The 19,031-nt window shown below is 52.6% G+C and overlaps 1 protein-coding gene across 1 annotated transcript; it reads left to right on the top strand.

The window, feature by feature from the left end:
• Window positions 1-257: 257 nt before the first annotated feature.
• On the top strand, window positions 258-18,813 carry nrps1 (uncharacterized protein; the record flags this gene model as incomplete). Its single annotated transcript, XM_056951232.1, has 9 exons — window positions 258-731; window positions 789-1,205; window positions 1,258-1,560; window positions 1,611-11,884; window positions 11,929-13,226; window positions 13,284-13,663; window positions 13,716-14,376; window positions 14,425-16,046; window positions 16,096-18,813. 9 exons carry the CDS (start codon window positions 258-260, stop codon window positions 18,811-18,813), a joined length of 18,147 nt encoding a protein of 6,048 aa, XP_056817147.1.
• Window positions 18,814-19,031: the final 218 nt, after the last annotated feature.

Below are 19,031 nucleotides of genomic sequence, written 5' to 3'. Positions count from 1 at the left end.
TATGCATTCTTGGGCCCCCCCGGCCTTAGTTTAGTAGTAGCGAAATAGTACGTTATCGTAATAAATCTTGAAAAGAAAATTTAATAAAACCTGTCACTCCTCTCTAAAACAACAGGAACTCGTCTGTATTCGCGTGCGCTTCCCACTAATCTCTTGGATTCGGTCGTTCATCATCCAAGGAAGCCCTGTATACTCTCAACTAATTACGAAACGAAACGACCACCCCAGATTAGCAGAAGTTTGGGCCAGTAGACGACATGGCACAATCCACTCAATGCTATCTTCCTCGATTCGCCTCGGCGGTCGATGGGCCTAAACGCCCAATCTCGATGAAGACGAGACCAACGGCCGCCCAAAATGCGCAGTTATCAACCGCATGGGATGAGGGCCGTCTGGATTCCATTTTGCGAGCGACCTGGGCGCTCGTCCTGCATTACTATATCCGCACGGAGGATATTTCATTTGGTTACCAACATCTCGAGGGCGATTCGTGCCCGCAATCTGTACAGCGCACCGACAGCGACATTTCCACGATCTGCATTTCCATCAACGACAACGACTCTCTCACGGCAATTGTAGATAAGATTCGCGAAAATGGCTCCATGCGACGGTCTGATTCCTCGAAGGCCTCCGAGGGGCATCTTCCTTTCAATACCATTTTGATGTTGCGCACATATGACCCTTCAGCTGCAACTTCTACGCCTCTCATGGCATCGGCGCTCCCGGAAGAGGTGAGTGAATTGAGAATTGAGATGGATCAATCTCAAGTTCACGCTAACCGTGAACAGTGCCAAGTTCGTCTCCATGTAAAGGTCCGACGTGGAGACATCAGCATTTTCCTCGAATGGCGTCAGGGTGACATGTCTGGAGATCAGATGAAGAGCGTCGCCAATATCTTTGAGCAGTTGCTTGCCAAGATTCTTTCTGCTGAGAACACCGCTATTAGCCAGCTTAATTTGTTCTCGGAGAATGACTGGGAACGCATCGGCAAGTGGAACTCCACTACTCCGCAGCTCCATGATCGCTGCATCCACGAAGTCATCCATGACCAGATGCTTAGTGGGCCAGACCGTGAGGCCATTTGCGCATGGGATGGTAGCTTGACGTTTGGAGAGCTGGATCACCTAGCCTCGAAGCTTGCGTGTCACCTTCGCATGCAGGGAGTCGGACCGGAAGTCCGCGTGGGCTTATGTTTTGATAAGTCGGTAAGTTGGGTGTGTATTGACGCTAAGCCGACCAATGGCTGACGAAGAACAGAAATGGTACACCGTTGCGATGCTTGGCGTTATGAAAGCCGGGGGAGCTTTCTCTCCCCTCGACCCATCCCACCCCACGGCACGACTGCAGAGCCTCGTGGGCTCGATTCAAGCTTCGGTTGTGCTGTGCTCTGAGAAACATGCAGAACAGCTTCGTCCAGTCGCGAAGACGTTAATACCCCTTTGCGCCGAGACGGTGGATGCTCTGTCCTACCCGGCGAATGGTGTTGATCTCGCATCGGGTGTCACAAGTCAGAATGCAGCTTATGTTCTGTTTACTTCCGGATCCACTGGCGAACCCAAGGTGAGCGTTATGTCGCACAGGAAACGGATCAATTTGCTGACTCGTCACAGGGAACCTTGCTGGAACATCGTGCGTTCCTGTCCAGCGCGATGGCGCATGGCCCCGCACTGCATATCAGCCGCGAATCGCGATGTCTCAACTTCGCTGCACACACATTCGATGCCAGTCTGGCTGAGATTCTAACGCCTCTTATCCATGGCGCATGTGTGTGCGTTCCTAGTGAGGAAGCTCGTCTCAACGACATGGTGACCCCCATCAATGAGATGCGAGTCACCCAGGCAAGCTTTACGCCGTCATACATCGGGTTTATTGACATCGAGAGCGTGCCAGGACTGGAAAGTCTGGTGCTGGCCGGAGAGGCAATGTCGCAGTCCCAACTGGCCACTTGGTCTGGAATTAAACTGGTCAATGGATATGGCCCAACGGAGGCAAGTGTCGGATCCGTGTTTAATTCCTACGTCACACCAAACACCGATTGTAAAGATATCGGTACTCCTACAGGTGTCCGGGCCTGGCTTGTGAACCCTGAAAATCATGACGAGCTGGTTCCTGTGGGGTGTCCGGGAGAACTACTTTTGGAGGGCCCGTCCCTGGCACGGTGCTACGTGAATAATCCCCAAAAGACCAACGAATCGTTCATCTACGACCCTGCCTGGACTCAATACGACCCCAATAATACTACTCCCAACCGAAGATTCTACAAGACTGGTGATTTGGTCAGATACAACGGGGATACTGGTGCTTTGAATTACATTGGTCGGAAGGATACCCAGGTCAAAGTGCACGGTCAACGCGTTGAACTTGGCGAGATTGAGACTAAGCTGGGTACGGACGACCACGTCACTCACTGTTCCGTCTTCTTTCCCAAGTCCGGCTTTTCGAAAGGCCGTTTGGCCGCCGTTCTTTCTTCTGCTGGCTTGCTCGCAGAACAGTCCGACTCGGCCTCGGACCCCCTACGACTACTCTCCGCCTCGAAAAAGGCCGAGCTAGTCCCAGGTGTCCGCGAACGCTTGTCCAGCCGCCTTCCAACTTATATGGTCCCTGCAGTTTGGCTTTGCGTCGAAGCACTTCCACTCTTGCCTTCGGGGAAACTCGACCGCAAGGGCATCGCCACTTGGGTCGCAGGTATGGAGACTGATCCGGATGTTCTCAACAATGCGTCTGCGCTGGTCATCGACGCAGAAGCAACCCAGCCTGCAAACGACAGAGAGGAAGCCCTCGCTGCAGTATACAGCCGGGTCCTCAATATTCCCCAGAACCAACTTAACCTTAATGAGAGCTTCCTGGCCCTCGGAGGAGATTCCATCGCGGCCATGACATGCATTGGCCTCTGCAAGAAGCGCGGGTTCGCTCTTTCAGTACAGGAGCTGCTGCGCAGCAAGTCGATCCGTGATCTCGCCACTCGCGCCAGGACAATCGAGCATCTGACCACTTACGAGGAAGCCGTTAATGAGCCATTCAACCTTTCGCCTATTCAGGTGCTTCACTTTGGCGTTCGTAAAGAGGGCCAGGGTCACTTCAACCAGGGTATTGTCACTCGTCTCAACAAGTCTATCGGAGAAGGAGCGCTCCGCAAGGCAGTTGAGAGCTTGATCTCCCGCCACTCGATGCTCCGCGCCCGCTACACTGACACAGGGTCCGCGACTGCTTCGAGCCAATTTGTTACTCGCGACGTCAAAGGTTCCTACCGATGGTGCTCGCACAGTGTCGACACCATGGAACAGGCAAAGACACATATCGCTAAGAGTCAAGCGTCTATCAACTGCTTCTCTGGACCCATGTTGGCCATTGATCATTTCAAATTTAAGGGTCAGCCCGACGTTCTCTCGATGACCGCACACCATCTCGTTGTTGACATTGTCTCGTGGAGAATCATCCTGGAAGATTTGGAGGACTTTATCCTCAATCCCGACAAGAGTGTCGCCAACGACGGATCGCTGCCTTTCCAGACCTGGTGCCGCTTGCAAGAAGAGCACTGCAAGACCATGCGTGCCGAGCAAAAGGTCGCGAAAGACACGATCCCTGCTCCCGACTTTGCCTACTGGGGTCTCGAGAACAATGCCACCACATATGGCGATGTTGACTGCAGTTCCTTTGAGATCGATGCGGCTCACAGCAACGCGATTTTATTGGAATGTCACAAAGCCCTTGGCACTGAGCCGATTGACTTGTTCCTTGCAGCAATGCTCCACTCGTTTGGCCGATCCTTCCCCGATCGCGCGCTGCCAACGATTTTCAACGAAGGGCACGGACGTGAAGTGTGGGACTCCGCCATCGACATCTCGCACACAGTTGGCTGGTTCACCATCGTTCACCCCATCTTCGTTTCTGCATACAAGTCTGACAGCCCAATCGACACTCTCATTCAGGTCAAGGATCTCCGTCGCAGGGTGTCTGACAATGGCCGCGCGGATTTCACCAATCGGGTTCTCCCCGCCGAGGGTCGCCAAGACCCCGATCACCCTCATCCCTTCGAGATGTCCTTCAACTATGTTGGACAGCACCGTGACTTGCAAAGAACAGATGGATTATTCCAGCTTGTTGACGCGATGGCCGGTGAGGCCGGCCAGGGAGGTGGTGCTGCTGACTTTGGACGCGACACTCCTCGATTCGGACTGTTTGAGATCTCGGCCATGGTTGTTGGTGGTAAAATCAGATTCAACTTCTCATTCAACAAGTTCATGAACCACCAAAACCGTATTCACCAGTGGGTTACCGATTGCCAGCAGCTTCTTGTCTCTCTTTCCGAAAACCTTCTCACTCTTTCGCCGCGTGTCACTCTGAGCTCCTTCCCTATGCTCTCTTTGACCTATCCAACCCTGGATAAAGTGCTTAACGAGAAGCTGCCAGCCCTGGGTATCGAGTCTATTGATCTCGTTGAGGATATGTATCCATGCTCGCGAATGCAGCAGGGTATTCTTTTGGGTCGCAAGCGCGATAGTTCCTACTACGCCGTTCATGATACTTTCGAGGTTCGCGCGACAGGTGCTTCCAAGCCCAACCTAGATCGATTGTTGAACGCCTGGCAGCAGGTTGTGGCTCACCATGCTATGTTCCGAACCATCTTCGTTGAGAACCTCACTCCTCGTGACCCATTCTGCCAGGTTGTGCTCAAACGTTGCGATATCACTCCGACCCTCCTACACTCATCCAGCGAAAATGACGTTCTAGCCACCTTCGACAAGCAAGAGCCCAAGAACTACGCCGATATTACCCCGGCGTACCGCTTCACCATCTGCCAAACACCAAGTGGAAAGCTCTTTGCACGCATCGAGATGAGCCATGCGGCAATGGATGGTAACTCAATCTCCATCATCCTTCGCGACCTCCAGCTGGCATATGCGGGACGCCTCGAGGAGAACCCACGCCCCCTATTCAAGGATTACATGGAGCACCTCCAAGACGCACCCAAGGACGCCAGCATGAATTACTGGTGCACTTATTTGGGCGGCGCACAACCCAGTGTCTTCCCCAAGCTCACCGACGGTGACCAAGCCGGCAAAGCCCTCCGATCGATTCCTGTGCAATTCACAGGTTTGAGCCAGCTGCAGGCTGTTTGTGAGCAGAGTGGCATCACATTGGCTAATGTCTTCAATGCCGCTTGGGGTTTGACGCTGCGCGCTTTCTGTGGTACCGATGATGTCTCATTCAGCTACATGGCCTCTCTTCGTGATCTGCCAGTCGACAATGTGCGTTGGGTCATCGGTCCAGTTATCAACTTGTTGGTCTGTCGGATGAAGATGTCCGGAGATTGCAAGCTCAGCGACATGTTACACCAAGTTCAAAATGACTACTTGGAGAGCCTTCCCCATCGCCACACCTCGCTCATTGATATCCAACACGCCTTGAAGATGTCCGACAGCAAATTGTTTGATTCCGGTGTTTCCTACCGTCGACTGCCCGGCTCAAAGGATGCTGTTAGCAGCGACATTGAGTGCGTTGAAGTTGGCTCAATTCACGACCCTGCTGAGTTCCCGGTGTTTGTCAATATTGAGTCCGAGGATACCAAAGCTCACATCGATTTGAACTACTGGACCACTACACTGTCCGATGCTCAGGCTGCCAACGTTGCCAGCACCTATGTGCGCTGCCTTGAGAGCATCATTTCCAACATGGATGGCGAGCTCCGCCAACTGGACACCCTGGGCGATGAGAACCGAGCGCAGATTATGACCTGGAACAACAAGTCACCCCAGCCCTTTGAGAAATGTGCTCATCAGGTTGTCCATGAGATGGCGAAGAAGCGTCCTGAGTCTCTAGCCATCACTGCCTGGGATGGCAATCTCACCTACGCCAAGCTGGACCAGTATTCCTCTCGTCTTGCCAGCTATTTGGTGACCTTCGGCGTTGGTTCTGGTACTCTCATTCCAGTGTGTTTCGAGAAGTCGGTCTGGAACACCGTCTCGATCCTCGCCATCATGAAAGCCGGTGGTGGCTGCATTCCAGTAGACACAGCTGAAAGCATGACAATGGTAGAGAAGTGGATCGTCGACAATGTTGTTCAGGTTGCTCTGGCGTCCCCCGAGAAAGCTCATCTGCTCGAGGATACGGTTCCATATGTCATTCCAGTCACCGAGTCCCTTCTCGAGTACTTGTCCGATGAGACGCTGAAGACCGTCTCTCACCCGTCTGATGTAGCATATGTCGCTATGACTGCCGGTGTCTCTGGCCCGCCCAAGACTGTCGTTCTCGATCACTCAGCTGTCATGACCCGTGCCGAGGCCTTCGCGACCACCATGGCTATCGCGGACGTCTCTAGAACACTCCAATTTGCTACCCACACCTCCGACTCGTTCCTTCTGGAGACTTTCGGTACCTTCATGTGGGGAGGATGTGTCTGCATCCCTGCCGATATTGATCCAACTCACTTGGCTGCCTCAATCAATGTCCTGCATGCCAACGTCGCAAGTATCACCCCGACGGCTGCTAGCTTCTTCTCGCCTAAGGACGTGCCTGGACTGAGGTCAATCGCTCTTGGTGGTGAAGTTGTCACTCAGAGTGTTCTCGACCGATGGCAGACCGATGATCTCCAGCTACAGGTCCTGTACGGGACGAGCGAAATCTCCTCAGCTTGCTTCCATGTCTTCTGCTCGGAAGGCCAGAACGAGACCGCGTTTGTTGGCAAAAGTCCATCATGCACTGGGTGGGTCGTTGATCCCGCCAATCACGAGAGGCTCGTTCCTATCGGCAGCGTCGGAGAACTCGCGATTGAGGGTCCCGTTCTCGCTCGTGGGTACCTGTACAACAAGGTCGCGGAAAGCAATGATTATTTCCAAAATCCTTCATGGCTGTCTGGTGGTGGTGACTCTAAGGGCCGCTTTTTCAAGACTGGAGATCTCGTTCGCTACAACTCCGATGGATCCTTGACTTTCGCCGGTCGCAAACACGCACAAGTTGAATCTGGGATTTCTGGCGACTTGTTCCAAACCCAAAACCGTCTCGATTCCTCGGTTGGACCTCAGAGCAAATCTGTTGTTCAAAAGATCCAGCTAGGTAGCGAAGAAAACAAGACAAAGTCACTGGTCGCCTTTTTGGTGACCGCGGATCCCATCTCAGCTACCTTCGGGCAGTCCGTTGTTCAGCCTGCGGCCTCTGAGCTCAAGGCCTCCATTGCAAACCTGCACAATCAGTTGAGTATCAGTCTTCCTGGTAACAAGGTTCCGAGTATTTACATTCCGATCTCCTCCCTTCCCCTGACCGACTCCGGAAAGCTTAACCGTCAGCGATTGACTACAGAAACACAGCAACTTTCCAGCAATGCCATCCAGTCTTACAACATCAAGAGTTGGAACGGGTCCAAGGGTGCCAATCGCGCCTCGCGACATGCCAGTCTCTCTCAAGCTAGCATAGCTTTCTGGAAGGAGTACCTTGACGATGTCGAAGCTTGTATATTCCCTACTATCTCGCACGAGACAGCCGCGAACACCCGTGAGACGCGGTCACTCAAAAAGCAGACTGACAAAATCAATGCTTTCGGGGAATCATCAGGTCTGTCGACGGAGGTCATCTTCCAGTTTGTCTGGGCTGTTGTCCTCAGTTGGCACACCGGCTCTAAGGATGTCTGCTTTGGATACACTGCGTCAAGCTCGAACGAGAAAACTTTGGATGCTCCAGGAATCGCAGCCTGCAGATTCCTAGTCCAGAACGAGAAGAAGCTACTGGAGACACTCCAGAAGGCGAAGGCGGACTCAGAGAACAGCGTCGCAAACGTGGCAGCTTTGGAAGCTGTCAAGCACCAGCTGGGACTGGATGATATCACCCTCTTCAACACCTCCCTCACGTACCAAACAGCTCTCTCTACCTCTAAAGAAACTGCCCATCAGCTGGGCACTTCCCCTGTCTACGAGATCATGGTTGAAGCTCAGGTTTCGGATTCCTTCGCCGAGATCCACTTCAACTACAGCTGCAAAGTCATCTCTTCCACCCAGATGAACCATGTGATTGACATGTTTGATCAAGTCTTGGGAGATTTGACTTCCCAGAATCTTCGCGATCGTGCCATCGGAGATATCGATATGCTCCCGGAGCGATCTCTGCGTCAGCTCCGCGATTGGAATGCCGCACCTCCACCCAGAGTAGAGAAATGTGCCGACGAGCTCATTCAGCAACAGGCACTTCTCCACCCGAGGGCGGAGGCCATCTGCTCATGGGACAAGAACTTCACCTACGGCCAACTGGAGATCGTCTCCAGCCGCCTGGCCCGCCACCTCTCTGGCCTCGGTGTCGGACCCGAAGTCTTCGTCGTTCTGTGTTTCGAGAAATCGGCCTGGGCAGTCGTTGCCCAGCTTGCAGTTCTCAAAGCCGGTGGAGCCTTTGTTTCCATCGATCCATCTAACCCCAATTCTCGACTCAAGGTTCTCATCGATGAGATCGGCGGTAAACTCGCTCTCTGCTCGTCTTCCGTCCACGCGAATATTTCTCAATTGTGCAAAAACTCGTTCGCTGTCTGCCAGACCTCCATTTCGCAGCTTTCGGACTCGCCTTTGGCCTTGTCGGGCGTCCGGCCGACTCCCTCGAGTCCCGCATACTCCATCTTCACATCTGGTACCACTGGAAAGCCCAAGGCAACCGTGGTTGAGCATATGGCCCTGACCACTACCGCACTAGCACTGAGTGATTCCATGAACATAATGTCCACCACGCGGGCTTTGCAGTTCTCGAACTATACCTTCGATGTCAATATCTTGGACATCATGATGACCTTGATCAATGGAGGTTGTGTGTGTATTCCAAGCGAAGATGAACGCATGAACAATCTAGGCGGTGCCATCCGAAGAATGGATGCCAACTGGATTGCAGTACCTCCTGCTGTCGTTAACACCCTCGACCCCAAGAGTGTTCCCTCACTGAAGACTGTCATCACTGGAGGTGAGAAAATGCCTTCCAACCACATCGATCGTTGGCATGGTCGCTGCGTTATCAATTCCTACGGTCCCTCCGAGGGCACTGTTGTCGCCACCGTTGGTGTTAAGACTGACCGGGAGGGCAAAATTATCAACACTGATCCCACGTGCATTGGAACGGCTCCAAACTGCAGAACCTGGATTGCTGACCCAAGCAATCCCAACCGATTGCTCCCCGTTGGTGCGGTTGGCGAGCTGATCCTCGAGGGAAGCAACATCGCTCGCGGATACCTTGGTAACGAGGAGAAAACAAAAGCTGCTTTCTTCGACAACCCTACCTGGAGCCGTCATCCTGCCCTGCAAAGCCTTTTCACGCGTCAAGACCGCATGTATCGCACCGGTGATCTTGTTCGATACAACAACGACGGAAGCATTGCATTCCTCGCTCGCAAGGACACACAGATCAAGTTCAACGGTGTCCGGATTGAACTCGAAGAAATCGAACATCAATGTTTGTGCTGTCTTCCAGACGGATCGCAAGTTGCGGTTGATGTTGTGGTTCCCGAGGAACGTACTGTGGCGAAGGGTCTTGCTGCATTCTTCACTGTACACGACCCTGAATCTAACGGTGGAAGTAATGATAATTTCGCCGCCGCAATTCCAGGCGCCGACCGACTTCTGCTGCCAATTTCTGTTTCCAACATGGATGCTATTCAAAAGCTGAAGGCGTCGCTGCCTGAGTTGCTGCCACAAACCATGATGCCGCGATTCTTCTTCCCCATCCGGAACCTCCCATTCACTCCGTCGGCAAAGATTGACCGCAGAAGATTGAAGACTATGGTCCAAAGCTTGTCTAAGGATACGCTCAAGTCGTTTATCACCTTCGACAGCACCGAAAAGAAGGATGCCGCTTCGGGTACCGCCCTTGAGGCCCAGATTGTTGGACTTGTGGAAAGTACCCTGGGACTTGAAGCTGGTTCTGTTACAGCTGATGACAGCTTCTTCGCTCTCGGTGGTGACTCTCTTGCCGCGATGAATTTGGTCGGAGCAGCCCAGGCGGAAGGCCTTGCGTTGACTGTCTCGAGCATCTTCACATCACCCCTATTGATCGACATAGCCAAGAGCTGCGAGGGTTCCAGTGGAGTTGCTGAGGTCCAGAAGACCAACGTAAAGGCGTTCTCCTTGATTCCCGCTAAAGTTGACTTGGATATCTTGCTCGATGAGGTTACGGATAACTGCGAGGTCTCCAAGGACCTTATCACCGACATCTATCCCTGCAGCGCGGTGCAAGAGGGTCTTCTCACCCTTTCTATTAAGCACAACGGTGCTTATGTTGCCCAACCGTCGTTCCGCCTGGCTGATGGAATTGATGTACCTCGCTTCAAACAAGCATGGCAACAAACGGTTGCGGATCTTGAGATCCTCCGAACACGCATTGTCCACACCGAGGCTATGAACTTCGCCCAGGTGGTGCTTAGGGATGTTGATATTCCCTGGGTACAGGCCCAGTCATTTGAGGAGCTCCCCGTGGACTTCATCCACCTGCCCAAGCACAACGGTGCAGCCTTGACCGGCTACGCTCTGATTCAGCCAACCGACTCGTCCTCTGTGCACTTTGTTTGGTCAGTTCACCACGCACTGTACGATGGATGGAGTATTCCTCTGGTCTTCCGAAAGGTCGAGGAGAACTATTTCGCAACTGAAACCAAGCAAGCTGGAACGCCCTACAGCTTGTTCATCGACTATCTTGTCAAGAAGGACATGGATGAATCAGACACTTTCTGGAAAACCTACCTCTCTGGACTCTCGACGACACCCTTCCCTGTGAACAAGAATGCACTCCCAGACGCCATGCGTGCCGGAAACACGCAACATCATTCAATGAAGATCTCCCGCACCCCCAACAGTGTTGATTTGACACTACCTGTTCTCATTCGTGCGGCTTGGGCTGTCGTCATTGGCACTCACACCTCCTCTGGCGATGTGTGCTTCGGCGAAACCCTCTCTGGAAGAAACATCGATCTTGCTGGAGTTGCCGATATTGCGGGCCCTGTCTTGACCACCATTCCCACCCGAGTGCAAGTGTGTAATGATATGTCGACTTTGGAATACCTGCAGAGCATTCACAAGTCGACTACCGATATGATCCCCCATTTGCACCATGGTCTTCAGCGCATTCGTCAGCTCAACAAGGACACCTCATCTGGTTGTGAGTTCAAGAACTTGCTCGTGATTCAGCCCGGTGATGGGGACTTGAACAGCAAGATCTGGGTCGACGAGAAGCGACAGGCTGCCAGTGAAGACTTCTTCACCCACCCCCTGGTCGTGGAGTGCGCCGTCACTAAGACCGATATCTCTTTCACAGTCCACCATGACGAACTTGTCATCAACGGATGGCAAACAAAGCGCATTACAGAGCAATTCGCACACGTCCTCGGGCAATTGATTTCCATGCCCAAGAACAGCGCCGCCAAGGTTGGAGATCTGGATCTTGTCAGCCCGCAGGACAAGGCCGAGATTGCCACTTGGAACCAACGCACCCCCTTGGTAGTTGAGCGTTGTGTGCAAGACTTCATCAAGGAGAAGTGCGAGGAGACACCAAATGCGCAGGCAGTTTGTGCCTGGGACGGTAACTTGACCTACAGAGAGTTCTGGAACCTCGCATCCGGGTTTGCCAACTACCTCGTTTCTCGCGGAGTTGGGCCAGAGGTGTTTGTTCCAGTCTGCTTGGACAAGTCCGTTTGGGCCATGGTCACCCTCATCAGTATTCTCATTGCGGGCGGTGGCTACGTGCCATTGGACCCATCCCACCCTACCTCTCGACACGAGGAGATTCTTGCTGATGTCGGCGCGAACATGATCCTTTGCACTCCCAACTACACAAACCGCTACAGCCGGGTTGTCAAGACAGTTGTTCCAATCAGCAAGGAGACCATCAAGGCCTATGGCTCTTTGAAGGCGTCCCCCGAGGCCGGGCCTCAGTCAAGCCGTCCAACATGGCTTACGCGCTCTTCACATCCGGTAGCACGGGCAAGGCTAAGGGTATCATCGTTGAGCATCGAAACGTGGTCAGCAGTATCATGGCATTTGCCCCATGGGTGCGTATGGATGAGACCTCTCGTGTGTTCCAATTTGCCTCCCTCACGTTCGATGCCGCCGTCATGGAAACCCTCGCCATCTTGATGGTTGGTGGTACAATTTGTGTGCCCAGTGAGGACGATCGCCTCAACGATGTTTCAGGTGCCATTCGTCGCCTGAATGTCACATGGACTTTCCTCACACCTTCAATTGCTAGCATTATCGAGCCATCCTCTGTTCCTTCGCTCAAACACCTCGTCTGCGGTGGCGAGAAAATGTCTAATGAAGTCATTACCAAATGGGCCAATTCTGTTCATTTGATGAACGGATACGGACCAACTGAAACCTGTGTCTTCGCTGTTGTCGACGACGCTGTGGCCACCAGCCGTGACCCCGCTCGCATTGGTTACGGCATTCCTAGTACTCTCACTTGGATCGTGGATCCCGACAACCATGATCGTCTTACACCACTCGGCGCCGTTGGTGAACTTGCCCTGGAGGGCGCAGCCCTCGCCCGAGAGTACCTCAAGAACCCCGAGAAGAACGCGGAAGCCTTTGCATACGACCCTGCTTGGATCAAGGACTTCAAGCCTGCAGTTCCTGGTCCTCGCAGGATTTACAAGACTGGTGATCTTTGCTACTACAACCCTGATGGCTCTGTTGAGTACATCAGCCGAAAGGACAACCAAGTCAAATTGCACGGACAGCGCATGGAACTTGGTGAAATCGAACATCGTCTGATGGAGAACCCGCTCACTCGCCACGCAGTCGTCATTCTCCCCAAGAATGGACCACTCAAGCAGCGCCTTGTCACCGTGATGTCTCTGAACAGCGTTGCTGCCGACAACAGCCTCATTTCTGACAAGCCATGCGAGCTTGTAGATGAAGGCGAACTTGAGCGTCACGCGTATAATGAGTTGGTTGATGTCCAGAAGAACCTTGAGGACCAGCTGCCTATTTATATGGTACCCCAAACATGGGCCCTGATCACCAAGTTGCCCATGCTCGTCTCCGGCAAGCTCGACAGGAAGAAGATCACTGCCTGGCTCGAGGACATTGATGACGAGTCTTACGACCGCATCATGGCCGATTATGATCGCATCAAACGTGGCAAGACCGAAGAAAGGCCGCAAGAAAAGGAGGAGGAGAAAGACGATTCCCTCAAGAGTATCCGTGAGATTGTTGCGCAGGTGCTTAACATTTCCCTCCAAAAGGTCAATGTGGACCGGTCTTTCGTCAGCCTTGGTAAGTTCGCTCACATCATTTGCTAAATGAGATAGACCGTGAGCTAATATAAAACAGGTGGTGACAGCATTACCGGAATGGCTATCATCTCTCGGGCCCGAAAGCAAGGCCTTGTGGTGACTTTGCATGACATTTTGCAAAGCCGATCAATCAAGGAGCTCGCCCAAGCTGCCAAAGCCAAGGCGCCGGTTACCCACCGCGAAGAGAAGTCTGGAGAAGGCTTCGCCCTTTCTCCAGTCCAGAAGCTCTACTTCCAAAGTTCAACCTCTTACAAGGGTGATGCTCGATTCAACCAAAGCATGACAGTCCGAATCTCCCGCCGATGCGAGGGAGAGGTTCTTCGGCGCGCCATCAAGGCCGTCGTTGGCCAACACGGTATGCTGCGGGCTCGGTTCAGTGAAACGATTGGTGGCACCTGGGAACAGAAGACTGCTGCGGTATGTGCTTTCAAAACACTCGGAAAATACGAGAACTAATGATTTATGGCAGGAGGTTGATGCATCATTCCAATTCCGTGTTCATACTGTCAAGGATGCTCGCGCAATGGTACCAAAGATTGGCGAGAGCCAGGGATGCCTGGATCCCATCAACGGGCCAATCATGGCTGCCGACCTTTTCAATCTGGGTACAGGTGGCCAAGTTCTTTTCTTGGTTGCGCACCATGTGTGTATTGATATGGTCTCTTGGCGCATCGTTCTCCAGGACCTCGAAGAACTCGTGGTTTCTGGCTCGCTCTCACTGGACAAGGCTTTGTCTTTCCAGAGCTGGTGTGCACTGCAGACAGAACGCGCTAAGACACATGATGCAAACATCGCCTTGCCTTTCACTCCTCTCAAACCTAATCTGGAATACTGGGGTATGCGTGATGCGACCAATGTCTATGGCGACATCAAGATGGAGTCATTCACCCTGGCGGAGGATATCACTAACTTCATCTTGGATGGCTGTCACAATGTTTTCCGAACGGACACTGTGGACATTCTGCTTTCTGCTATCATCCATTCTTTCGGTCGGACTTTCACCGACCGCAAGGTTCCCACCGTCTACAACGAGGGACATGGCAGAGAATCATGGGATGCGAACATTGATCTTTCGCGGACTGTCGGCTGGTTCACTACCATGGCTCCTTTGCAAGTAGACTCGGCAGCTCGTAAGTCAAACCCATATGACCCGACCAACTTGCAGCTAACATCCACAGATGCTTTGAGTGACATTATCAAGCGTGTCAAGGATACACGTCGCAAAATCACCGACAATGGAAGGCCCTTCTTCGCCAAGAGTCTGCTTCAGGAGCAGGGCTCTGAATTCCCAGTCCCGATGGAAGTTCTTTTCAATTACCTAGGCAAGATGCAGCAACTCGAGCGTACGGACTCTCTTTTCCAGCACCATGCCACCACGCTTGATACAGACGCCTCGGAATTTGCTCTCACAGGTGACATGGGTCCTCAAACCGCCCGATTTGCCCTGTTCGAAGTTTCCGCTATTGTGATCAAGGACCGCCTCAATGTTGCATTCACTTACAACCGCAACATGCAACATGAGATGTCAATCCGCCGTTGGATTCTCCAGTGCAAGCAGACCCTCGAGAAGGACCTGCTCAACCTGAGGACAGCCACCCCTGAGCCCACTCTCAGCGATTATCCCCTGCTCCCCATCAACTACCACGGTCTTCAGATGCTCACCAATACCACTTTCCGTAAAGCGGGTATTCGGAACAAGGATCAAGTGGAGGATGTCTACCCCTGCTCTCCTATGCAAGAAGGCCTTCTGCTTAGCCAGCTGCGTGATCCCAGTGCGTACATGTTCCACACTGTCTTCGAAATCAAGGACGCCAAAACTGGGAAGGTCGACGCCGAACGTCTGGCCCGTGCTTGGGAGACCCTTGTGGATCGTCACCCTGTGCTGCGAACTATTTTCGTCGACAGCAACTATACCGGTGGCTCTTTTGATCAGCTGGTTCTCAAGAGTCTCACAGACCATGTCCTTCGTGTTGAGTGCCTCGATTCTCAAGTCGAGGAAAAGCTGGCGGAAATCTCCCTACGGGATCTGAATACCATGCGCCAAGCAAAGCTTTCCCACCAATTGACAGTTTGCAAGACTAACACTGGGAGAGTAATTCTCAAGCTCGAGATTAATCATGCCATCATTGATGGTGGCTCTGTTGACGTGGTACTACGTGATTTGACGCTCGCATACGAGAGCAAGCTCTCTGAGGGCCCAGGCCCGCGTTTCAGCGACTACATCAAGTTCATCAGGACTCAAAGCCAAGGCGACGCCCTTGCCCACTGGAAAGGGTACTTGGGTGGAGTTCACCCATGCCACCTCGCCCCCTCGGCTGGATTTGACTCCAATCGTGAGTTGAAGGGTATCATGATGAACTTCCAACGCTTCCCAGAGCTCCTCAAATTCTGTGAGCAAAGTTCGGTGACTCTCGCCAACTTGACTCTCTCTGCCTGGGGAATCGTTCTCCGCCAATTCACTGGATCCGACGATGTCTGTTTTGGATATCTGTCTGCCGGTCGGGATGCTCCAGTCAATGGAATCCAAGACATGGTTGGAATCTTTATTAACATGCTATGTTGCCGAGTCAAGTTCACGGCACAGCAGACTCTGACTGACGTTTCCAAGAGTGTTCAGGATGATTACATCCGATGCATTCCCCACCAGAGCTGCTCTCTGGCAACCATTCAACATGAGCTCGGTTGGCAAGGACAGTCTCTGTTCAACACTACCTTGTCCATTCAGAACCACTCTGTGGCTGGTGGCTCAAAGGAAAAGACTTTGTCTTTCGATCTTCAGCACGCGCACGACCCCAGCGAGGTAAGATTATCTCCCTTCATACCAAATTTCCCTGACTAACACGGTATAGTACGCGGTCACTGTGAACGTCGAGATCGCTCGTGGACAAGAAGGCATCCTTTTGAGATACTGGAATGATGTTGTTTCTGACGACCAGGCACAAGCATTGGCCGACACCGTGGCTAGAGTCTTCACTGGGTTCATCGAGTCTCCGACCGCGACTTTGTCGCAGTCCAAGTTCGATGCCCCCATCCCCACGGACTCAATGCGTTGGGACTACTCCCAAACCACGCTTGCTGCCAATACCATGTCAACCAAGTCTGTTAAGTCTAGCGGAGAAGGGATTGATAGCACTACTATCCAGAAGATCATTGATGATCGTGTTCATGAGATTATTGGGAAAATGTTGAGAGAAGGAAAACTAACAGTGCCATCAGTTCAGAGTGATGAGATGTCTAGCTATGGGCAGACGGGTACTACAGGAAACTCCCCCTACGAGCTAGGGATCCAAGGAGCGGATGACTCGGGTGTTTGTTCGGCGACGTCTCGATCCAGCGAGGACGGCATGACGGTGGATGAAGATGGCATGACTGCCGATGTGGAAAGAAAGTTGTGGACGCTTTGGAGCACAGCTCTTGGTCTCTCGCCCAACATCGTGAGACATCAAGAAAGCTTCTTCAAGCTCGGTGGTGACAGTATCACCGCCATGAAGATGGTCAGTGCCGCTCGCGAAGAGGGCTTTGTTCTCACGGTTGCGGATGTGTTCAACAATCCCATTTTTGCGGACATGCTCAGCACTGTGCGAGCCGCCAATGTCACGCAGCACATGTTAGATGTTGACCTTCAGACATCCCACAGGGATGTCGAGGCTGACTTCTCCAATGGCGCCCCGGCAAACTTGTATCCAAACCCATCTTCCGAGAGCATTGAGATGCTCAAACCCTCTTGGGTTGACGATGCTGCAGTTGCTCGTGGAATCTGTCCAAAGATTGGCGTCTTCAAGGGCGGCATAGCTGATGTCCTTCCTGTCACTGACTTCCAAGCAATGTCTCTGACAGCAACTATCTTCAAGTCTCGATGGATGCTTAACTACTTCTATCTCGAGGGCAATGGTCCCCTGGATCTTAGACGCCTCCGTGAGAGTTGCTTGAAGGTCGTGGATGCGTTTGACATTTTGCGAACAGTTTTCGTCTGCTTCCATGATCAATTCTTCCAGGTTGTGCTCAGAAAGATTCGCCCTAGCATCTTTGTCTACGAGACCGACCGCGCTCTTGATGAGTTCACGATGACACTTCAGCAGAGAGACCGCGAATATGGGCCTCGCGAGGGTGAACAGTACGTGCAGTTCTACGTTGTCAAGAAGAAGGGCAGCGACCAGCACCGGATCTTGATCCGTCTTTCCCACACTCAGTATGACGGAGTTTGCCTCCCACGAATCATGTCTGCTCTCAAGAGCGGATACGAGGGCACGCCGCTACCCCCAATCACTCCCTTCGCCAGCTATCTTCGTCAACTCCCAGGCATCGTTGGCCCTGACCACTACCGTCACTGGTCTGAACTGCTCAAGGGCTCTCAGATGACCCAAATCGTTCGCAGGAGTGGCACCAGCATGTTCCAGAATGTTGGGGCATTCACTGAGATCCATCGCAAGCTCGAAATTTCCCCCAATGCTCTCGGTAATGTCACCATCGCCACCGTCATGCAAGCTGCTTGGGCCTTGACCCTCGCCAAATTGGCCTCCCAGTCCGATGTTGTCTTCGGCTTGACTATCAGTGGTCGCAATGCTACAGTGCCGGGCATTGATAACACTGTTGGGCCGTGCGTGAACGTCATTCCAGTCCGCGTCAAGCTCAGTGAGAATTGGACCGGAGTTGATCTATTCCGTTACCTTCAAGATCAACAGGTGTCTAACATGCCATATGAAACTCTTGGTTTCCGTGAAATCATCAAACAATGTACTGATTGGGCCGACTGGACATACTTCACCACCTCCGTCTTCCACCAAAATGTTGACTATGAGGGCACAATGGAGCTCGACACCAACAAGTACCGCATGGGTGGCGTGGGAATCAACGACAATCTGGCTGACCTGACAATGGTATCCCGCCCCGACGGCGAGAAGGGTCTCTCTGTGACCCTAGGTTACTCAGAGAAGGGGCCCGTGATGCCCTCATTCGCACACAAAGTACTCGACATGGCTTGCGAAATCGCGCAGTCCCTCGTTGCCAACCCGACCATGAAGTTGCCTTCCGCAAGCACGCTGCGCTCGTTGCCCCTTCAGACTGTCGACGACATGCCTCGACCCACGGACGAGCACTTCCTCAGCGCCCACCTCAAATCACGCTCCATTGCGGAGCTTCTCGTACACTCCGATATCTTGTCTCGCTCATGGCACCAAGTTCTACCCACCCGCAACACCGTCACGCCCATCGAAGACAGCGACGAAAAGCCATCTCAACAATCTCCATTCCAGTTGGATTCATCGTTCTTCGATCTTGGAGGCGATGTGTTCAATATGGCTCAATTGACTTGGCTTCTCGAGCAGGAGGGTCTCAAGGTCCGTCTTGAGGATCTGATCGAACACCCTTCTTTCCTTGGTCAGATGGCAGTCCTGGCATTGCACAACGCAAAGCATGTGGAGGATGTCCCTGATGAGACCCTCGCCACGGGTGCGGCCCCCGAACCCGTCGTGCGCGTGGAGAAGAAGGCCAATACATGGGACAAAGCGAGAATGCTTGCCCGCAAGCTCACTCGGCGGAACAATACCCTCGTTGCCAGCCGAACCTGATCCTGATTTTAAGCAGAAAAATGATCAAGCACCAAAAAAAAAAAAAAAAAAACAAAAAATCACACCATCAAACACAACCAAACCCAAGAGCAAAATGTGCGACACGCATCTAAAGCTCAAACAATCAAGCAAAACAAAACAAAATCGCAACAGCGAAAGCAAAAGAAAAACTAGCTTTCCGGCCGCGGGGTGTCTATCGTTCAATCTCTTCCATGTCT

This window comes from Penicillium brevicompactum (genome assembly GCF_028827555.1).
Source record: "Penicillium brevicompactum strain IBT 35665 chromosome Unknown utg000001l_segment0_segment0, whole genome shotgun sequence".
Classification (NCBI taxonomy): domain Eukaryota; kingdom Fungi; phylum Ascomycota; class Eurotiomycetes; order Eurotiales; family Aspergillaceae; genus Penicillium; species Penicillium brevicompactum.
This window is presented reverse-complemented; position numbering and strand designations above follow the sequence as displayed.